This window comes from Embiotoca jacksoni, unplaced genomic scaffold (genome assembly GCF_022577435.1).
Source record: "Embiotoca jacksoni isolate LCO1_2020_lvr unplaced genomic scaffold, fEmbJac1.0.p SCAF_15, whole genome shotgun sequence".
Taxonomy (NCBI): Eukaryota; Metazoa; Chordata; class Actinopteri; family Embiotocidae; genus Embiotoca; species Embiotoca jacksoni.
In genome coordinates, this window is record NW_027185285.1 from 10,745,307 (window position 1) to 10,753,758 (window position 8,452).

Genomic DNA, 8,452 nt, shown 5'->3' on the forward strand with positions numbered 1-8,452 from the left:
ATTAAGTCGACCTGAGACAGACACATTAGATAGGTAAATAGATAGATACAACGAGAGAGAGAGCGAGAGAGAGAGATAACCAATCAGAGATGTTGCAGCCCTTCATCCGTATATTTGCGCTGCTCCTTTAAGACTTGTCCTCAGCATCTTTCTATTTTTTTCTGTCAGCCTCATACAAGGAGCTCTTTAAGCCCTGGTACCGGCACACAGAGCAGGCATTCATACTCGGGCGGCGCGAGCGAGGGGGCTGGGGAGCGAGCGTCACTTTGGAAACTCGGGAACTCACGGATTCTCGTGCTAAACCGGCGACCTCCTTTTCTCATTACTGAAGTAAGACGCTTAGCATTTCCAACTCTTTCCTCTTTGCTGCTGTTGGCTGCTCTGACTCTGACCATTTGATTATTTCTTCTCGTCGAAAGAGAAAAACTTCAGAATTAGAGATGTAAACTCTCTTTTAATTATCTTTAAGAATAGCACGATTATTGACTGTTTCAGGACGATTGGTTTTTAGGAGTGTGTCTCTCTACAGGTCTGAAGTGACGATTTTTGTTCTTTCTGGAGCATCAAATATGACATTGGAACATTTCAGCCATCCAGATCTCTGCGTAAAACCATCTGACAATAATGCCACTGCAAAAATTAACAAATGTTACTTTAAAACAGGTTTAAATATAATGTAAAGCTACATTTCTTTACACTTTGAGACCTTACAATCCTGTCTTTAGCTATCGGTATATTATTGTATCAGTGCAACCAATTTCAACTGATTTCTGTTTTATGTCTTTAATCAATATTTGTTTGGTCTTTTTGGCACATTATTTTAAATGAAAGCTTTTTCTGTTCAATTAACTGAGAAATCAGAAATTCTTTTTCAATAGAAAAAAAAACATGTCGCACATTAAAACGTATTAAAGAAGTGAGTTTTTAAAAGCTGCTGCAGAGAAACGAAGGACTTTAATGGCAAAGTAGCTTCATATACAATTGTGTTAAATGGGCTATGTATGTATGTATGTTTGTAGTTTGTGCACTTTATGTCATTTTATCTTGTGGTTTGCCCTAAATGTGTTGTTAAACTGGAGCTCCGTGGATTGGTGTATTATAAACCTAACTGAAAAAAAATAACTTTCCAACAAGCAAATTAAGGCCAACTTATTGGCAAGTCAGGCGGTGATAATGAGTTCACGTCGCCGAAATTCATTAGGCTACGCACAACAAAGCTGCACAGTAGAAATTAATAGAAAGCATTGTGTCGAGAAAGGCTCATACATTAGACTATATATTATCAGATAATAAATCAAATGGCAGTTGCTGTTGCAGAGTGATGGACCTGTTTAGTGGACAGACTTTCCATTGACTTCTTTATTCGCTTGTCTAGTGATATGAGGCGAAATCTGCTAAAGAGAAAACATACTTTATAATCAACGTGGTCGGTGACGAAAGGCAATTATCTCCACTCAGTCATGTGCTTCTCCATCCTTGTGGTTTTTTTTTTCTCCAAAAGAATAAAACAGGCAGCAACGTGGAGTGTAAGCACAGGCAACCGCGCGCAATAAGTCACTTTGGTCCCTTTTACGCACGATGTTTACGCACCGAGACCTTTTGAGGAGTGATGACAGTCTGTGAAATGGCCTTGCAGACCAGGTGGCAAGCGAATATCAAAATGCGCCTCGGACAGATGGTGACGCTTGACCCGACCCCTCTTCTGGAACTGAATACGATTACTGACATCCACTCAAATGTTAATTAAAAACTGGGTTTCGAAACACGTTTATTTGGAGTCACGTGAGACACAAACTGTAATTTTATCCCCGATGTTATTTGTCAAATGATCAATTTAGTTAAAAAGAGGTGTAAGTGTTACTTAACGGCAGACGACCAGTTAAAGAACAACTTAGGAGGAGTGGAAATTGATGGGCCACAACATCAAGAAGGCAAATTCAGACATGCCTGATGTAAAATGTTTAGAGTGAAAACTTTTCTTCAGATGTAATGAGGGCCTCGTAACCCACAAACACGTTAAATCGATAACCTTTTACATGATGTCACTGGAAGGATTCCTAATTTCCCTGCAACACAATAGGCTACGACCTGTTGTGAGTTGCTGGTTCTCGTGAAGTTCTCTGATTTCGGACAGTTTGGACAAGTTCGAGGCAGGGTGTGGATTTAATGGACAAAACGAGGAAACGTGTTGCTGCTACCGAAAGACCTGCTCTTGTTTAACAAACGGACTGTGTCTAATTCACACGCGCGTACACAAACGCACGCACACGGGGTTTATGTTTCCAGCGCCAGGTAGTGTTTATCCAAGAACTGCAGAGTATAAATCCAAGGTCTGTGCTGCTGCGGCCTCGTATCATTCCAACACTTTCTCTCCAGGGAGCTTGCAATAACTGCAAAACCTTAAAAAGGGGGGTTGAGGCCCGGGCCTACACTGAGGTACTGCGTTATACAGGAGCTGGACCTGTGCAAATATGCGCACAGACGACAAGGCCACAGAAAACCCACAAAACTAATATCGAGAAAAAAAAATGTGTATGCAAATTGTTCACGTCTTTAAGATGTATTGTGGTGGACAGAAATACATTTCGCAAAATAAATCTTCCTAAAATGATGCTCCTCATCCCTCTGATGTTTCAGGTCCTTACTGTTGGATCTCAACCGCGGGACAAGCGGAGGAGAGAGAGAAGGGGAAGTCAGGTGGGAAGAGAGACCGGGTGAGTTTGGCACAGACAGTTGTGCATTAGCAGGGAAACTGGGGTCCAAGGTGCGCGCTGAGCCGCCTATGATACCAACAACACGGATGGAAAGAACTTTAATGTGGAACCCTCACAGAGTTTTGCAACGGAGGCTCAGAGTAGAGACAGACTGGCAGTTTATATTATAACTCAATAGAGGCCAGAGGGACAGCGCAGACAGCGGTGAGCCGACACTCCGTGCGTCATTATAGGGATACACAAGAACACGAGCGCAACAGGTAGAGCTGAGCATTTAGGAGCAGGCCTTTCATCCTCTGCGTACCTGGAGGCGTGTGTGAGGGAAGATGTCCAGAGAGGAGCAGAGCTTTTCTGAGGTTGAGCTCAGTCCCGGGATGTCGGACGACAGTCGCTCCCTGTCACCAGGTCATTCCTCTGGTGCGACTGGCGGGGGGGACTCGCCTCTCCACGGGCAGCAGCAGCCGCAGCTGGCCGGTCTAGACGACACTTCGGCGGGCTGCTCGTCCGTTAAATCCGACGACGAGGACGAGCGATTCCCGGCAGGAATCCGTGAGGCGGTGAGTCAGGTGCTCAACTGCTACGACTGGACTCTCGTGCCCATGCCCGTGCGCGTGAACACCGGGAGCAAGAACAAGCCGCACGTGAAGAGGCCCATGAACGCCTTCATGGTGTGGGCACAGGCGGCGCGGAGGAAACTGGCCGACCAGCACCCGCACCTGCACAACGCGGAGCTCAGCAAGACCTTGGGGAAGCTCTGGAGGTGAGGAGCTAACTTCATGTGGATAGATGATTGCTGATAGTCCGACTGTACTTTAATCTGATGCACACAACCACAGTAGTTCTATCTGTGACATACAGACAGCAGCGATGTTGACACAAATGTTGAGCCTTTAGGAGTGGAAACAGATACTCTGTCAAAAACGCCATTAAACAATGCAACAGTATTTCCAAATAAAAGTTTTGATTAGGGACACTGGGAGAAAGATCAGTGTGAGAGTCGCAGGTCTGAGTTTCAAGAATAAGGTCATCATCAATTTCTTTTTGAATATTTCAAACAGTTAACAACAAAAAAAGTTCCAAATTGCAGAGGCATCACCTACATCAACTGATCGTTGCTACCCTCTACTCAAAGTCCTCCTCATTTGTTTCCATTCTTTTTTTTTTTCAAAATTAAATTATTTGTAAAAATCCTGGCCACATGGATTTGACATCAGGTCAGCTTTAAGCTAATATTGATGCAAAAGACAAAAGGGTGGTAGGTTAAAGGATGTTCACTACTTTCATGAAGATGCAGTATTGGATCCTCAGTCTTATATGAATTATCTGTTTCCTACACTTGCTATATGAGCTGCACATAACTTCAGCTCTTCCACACTGTTTTCACCAGTGCAGCACTTGTTTCTGTGCTGTGAGTGTGCTGTGGTCACAATGTTCTTGAATCCAGGCTAATTTCATTCACGGTTTAATTTCTGGAAATGCAGCTGGAGGCTATTCCCTCTGGGAAGTTGAAGGTGTTTTCACAAGCATTACGTTCATATTTAAAGTGCAGGCTGTCAGACGATCCAGTGTCTATTTTGCAGTCTGTCCTTTTTCGCTACATGCTCATACAGAATAATCACTATTTACCGTCGGGAAGGTCAGAAAAGTTAAACTCATTAACCTTGTAAGGATCAAATATTAATTAGATCAAACTTGACCTTGGGCTCAGTCAAGATTAGTTAATTGGCCGAGAAACAAGATGAACAGGAAGGCTGAGGAAGGTCAAGGGTTTCTCATGCCATTCCTGCCAGCAGTAGTAATAGTAGGAGCTCAGTTCCATGTTTGCAGACAGGATGCTACTTTGGCCTGTGTTATTTCATTACTGTCCAGCAGTGAAAAGCCCCTGGCAGGCATAACATTAGATGCAGCTGCAGATGTGAATGAAGCTACCTGGGACAACGAAGTAGATCAAATACAGATTCAATTCAGAGCAGTCTTCCCCCTAGAGCCTAAAAAAAAAAAAATCCTCTTAAAATGTACTTTTTTAGTCTTGATCTTCTTGTTAACACATGTTTGAAATGTTTTCTGATATCTATCTTTCCGATTCCAACAGAAAAGTTGAAACAAACCAACCTACCAAAATCTTTTCTTTTTATCCGAGGCTTCTTAATGAAAGCGACAAACGACCTTTCATCGAGGAGGCAGAGAGGCTGAGGAAGCAACACAAGAAGGACTATCCCGACTACAAATACCAGCCACGCCGCCGCAAGAATGGAAAGCCCGGGTCAGGAAGTGAGGCCGATGGCCATTTGGAGGGTGAGGTCAGCCACGGCCAATCCCACTACAAGGGCCTCCACCTGGAAGTGGTTCACAATGGGGGAACCAGGTCCCCTCTGGCAGATGTGCACCACCCTCATGCTGCAGGTGGGCTGCCGGCACCCTCACACTGACCCCCTGATACCATCTCTGTCACGTTGTTCGATCTGTGTTGACTCCACCAGACAGGGTGGCACACGGTTGTTTGTGAATATGAAAGGCAAAAGAGTTGTAACTACATTGTTGTGTTTCTACAGGTCAGAGCCATAGTCCTCCCACACCTCCCACCACTCCCAAGACCGAGCCTCAGTCTGGGAAGACGGGGGATGGTAAGAGGGAAGGTGCTGGGATCGGTGGCTCCCGTGGCACAATGGGACCAGAGGGAAGCTCAGGTGCTCCGGGATCTGGGAAACCTCACATTGACTTTGGTAATGTGGACATTGGTGAGATGAGCCATGAGGTGATGGCCAATATGGAGCCTTTTGATGTCGACGAGTTTGATCAGTACCTCCCCCCCAATGGGCACCCAGGGGTTGGGCAGAGTGCCGGGGCCGGAGGACCTGCAACAGCTTCCCCAGTCTCTCCGTACACCTACGGCATCTCCTCAGCTCTGGCTGCGGCCAGTGGACACTCAGCAGCCTGGCTCTCCAAGCAGCAGCAGCCACAGCAACATCACGGCTCCCCTCTGGGCTCAGACCCTTCCAAGGCCCAGATCAAGAGTGAGGCCGGAGGTGCCGTGGGTCACTTTGCAGAGGCAGTATCAGCAGGTTCCCATGTCACCTACACCCCTCTCAGCCTTCCTCACTACAGCTCTGCCTTCCCGTCATTGGCCTCCAGGGCTCAGTTTGCTGAATATGCTGACCACCAGGCCTCTGGGTCATACTACGCCCACTCTAGCCCGGCCACTGGCTTGTACTCAGCCTTCTCTTACATGGGGCCGTCCCAGAGGCCCCTGTACACTGCCATCACTGACCCCGCCAGTGTATCGCAGTCGCACAGCCCCACACACTGGGAACAGCCCGTCTACACAACACTGTCGCGGCCATGACAGACAACGAGACCAGAGGGCACCGGTGCAGGTTCAGCCCCAATGTCAGACCAAAGGAGCGGCAGCAGCAACAGCAGTGTCGGTAGAGTCAGTGTTGAAGCCGGTCTGGTCTGGGGGGAGCGGGCGGGCACTGGGGGAGTCTACTGGGGAGGCTGGAGGGGACAAACCCTGTTCAGCTCTTACCCAGAGGAAGAAATGGTGTCACATCCCAAGGACGAGCTTGGAGTGTGATACTTTAGAAGAGCGGTCGATCATTTGGGGCACAAAGTGTCGTAGTCGGAGAGTGTATTACTTTGGTGATGTGAAGAAGAAAAAAAAACACTCAACACCACCACAGCAAAAAGCATCTGACACTCCAAACAACACAAATTGGCAGTGTTTCCGGGTGGTTGGGGGGTCGGGTCCCTTTCAGTTTGATGACTTCATGTGTATCAGAGGAGCCACATGGTCGTTTACAACCCTTTCACACAGGCCAAGACAACGGTCAGCAGCAACGGGGACACAGTGAGAATTCGAAAGACCTTGATCTGTTTTGTGAAGGGTGCGACGAAAGGGGAGCCAAATTCATTCCTGCTTTTTTTTTAATGCCACGAGAATGGCGTGCCAAACTATTTGTTGGCCATTCACTTCTCAGGCACGATTGACCTTTTATCAAACTGATTTAAGGTATGTATTTGATCAGACTCAATACAAAGAACACTGATAACCTACAGTTTTTTTGGGGGCCACATTTGTCCTCATTTAATGAAATTATTATGCTGTTTACTTCAAATGTCTTTGTACACAAAAAGAAGACGCAAGGAAGAAAAATGCCATAAAAACATGTGGAGGTTTTGTTAAATGACAAGTATATTTAGTCAAAGAACAATTTTGATAATGACTTTTATAATTAGATTCATACAGTGTACTTGAAGTTACAAATGTACCTACTGTATATTGATGCATACAGATATGAAATATTTGTAAAATGACCAAAGTTTTGAGACCAAAACTTACTTTTTATATAGAAGAAACTGTCTTCATTGAGGTTTCTCCCAACGTGACACTGAGAACTACCTTACATTTTGTAGCTAAATAGTTTCTTCTTAGCTGTGACTCATTTTTCTAGTATGACTTATTGTAAGTGACTTTAAAATGTATTTGTGTCAAAAGCTACCTTTGCCTTTTTTCACAATGGCACTGATGAGTTTTTCACTTGTTTTTGACGTACTCGTGAGTAGCGATTACGATAAAAGACAATTCTATTTATACTCGGATAATCCATTTTTATTGATGATGTTCGCAGTGTCAATATATAAATACATTATAGAAACATGCTTGTTTTAACAGCTGACTGTAATAATATCGTCGAATGATTTTCGCCATTATAATCTCCACTGAAAGTCTGCACCACTGCCTTTGCTTTTCGCTTGTGTGTCATTCTGAATGTGTATATAGAGCAGTATTCAATGTGATTGTAGTTGTGGTACTAAAAAACAAACATTTTAAGACAGTTACTATGTGAAAGAGGCCAATACTGAGAAACAGTTGCCAGAGATTGAGCATTTTAACACAACCTAATATTAAATATAAATTGTGCCTTGTTTTTAATAACACAAATACTAACACATGGAACAGAGAAGCAGCATCTTCTACTTTATGTTTATGTCATTCCTAATTTTGTTAAATATTATAGTTCATATTTGTTTTTCATGCTGTTATTTCTCTTCATGACTATTTTTTTCTTTAATATGTCTTAAATATATCTGTATTTTAAGTATCTTATTCTCCATCTGCAAAGGTAAGAAAAACAATGTAATCTGTTTTTATGCACACTATATATCACTACTGGACACAGATCTGAACCATATGCATGCACTACTGCTTGTTTTACTGCTCAATCCAAGCTTCTTTATTTAACCATTTACCTCCAGCACCAGAGGCAGAGTTCACTGTACGTCCTCATTGCTGTTTGAAGTATGCTTTGAATTATTTATATATGTTCGTGTGCACTGTTGTGTTTCTCTCTGTTAAGAAGACGACTTTGGACTGTCACTGCCGTTTTAGTATTTCATATTTTCCATTCTTATGTAACTGTTGCTGGCAGAGCGCAGCAACACTTTTAGATAACAGCAGGAGCAAAAGCCTAAACATGTGATGATGACTAATGATCTTTTATTCTCACTTGAAATAAAGTTCAATTATTTCTGCTTGAACACAAGTCTGCCTCTTAAAACATGCACATGATAAAACAAGGACATCTGCATCCTACTTTTTAAACGACAGGACACAGAAATGTCCCTATTGTTGTGAAGGAGGCGCAAAAACTCATCATCTCATGGGAAAATTAAACAGACAAACAAAAGCAGCATGTCCTTCATGGCATCTAATGACTCAACCACAGGCTAGCATTCTC

At 43.9% G+C, this 8,452-nt stretch overlaps 1 protein-coding gene across 3 annotated transcripts; it reads left to right on the plus strand.

Annotated features, from left to right (window-relative positions):
- The first annotated feature begins 217 nt into the window (after window positions 1–217).
- On the plus strand, window positions 218–8,251 carry sox10 (SRY-box transcription factor 10). Of its 3 annotated transcripts, none has more exons than XM_069149516.1 (4): window positions 218–330; window positions 2,638–3,474; window positions 4,855–5,117; window positions 5,267–8,251. In XM_069149516.1, exons 2-4 carry the CDS (start codon window positions 3,041–3,043, stop codon window positions 6,055–6,057), a joined length of 1,488 nt encoding a protein of 495 aa, XP_069005617.1. In that variant the 5' UTR covers window positions 218–330; window positions 2,638–3,040; the 3' UTR covers window positions 6,058–8,251. The 3 variants fall into 3 exon arrangements, with proteins under 3 accessions (XP_069005617.1, XP_069005619.1, XP_069005618.1); XM_069149518.1 differs by lacking the exon at window positions 218–330 and adding an exon at window positions 387–442; XM_069149517.1 differs by lacking the exon at window positions 218–330 and adding an exon at window positions 452–529.
- The last annotated feature ends 201 nt before the right edge of the window (window positions 8,252–8,452 follow it).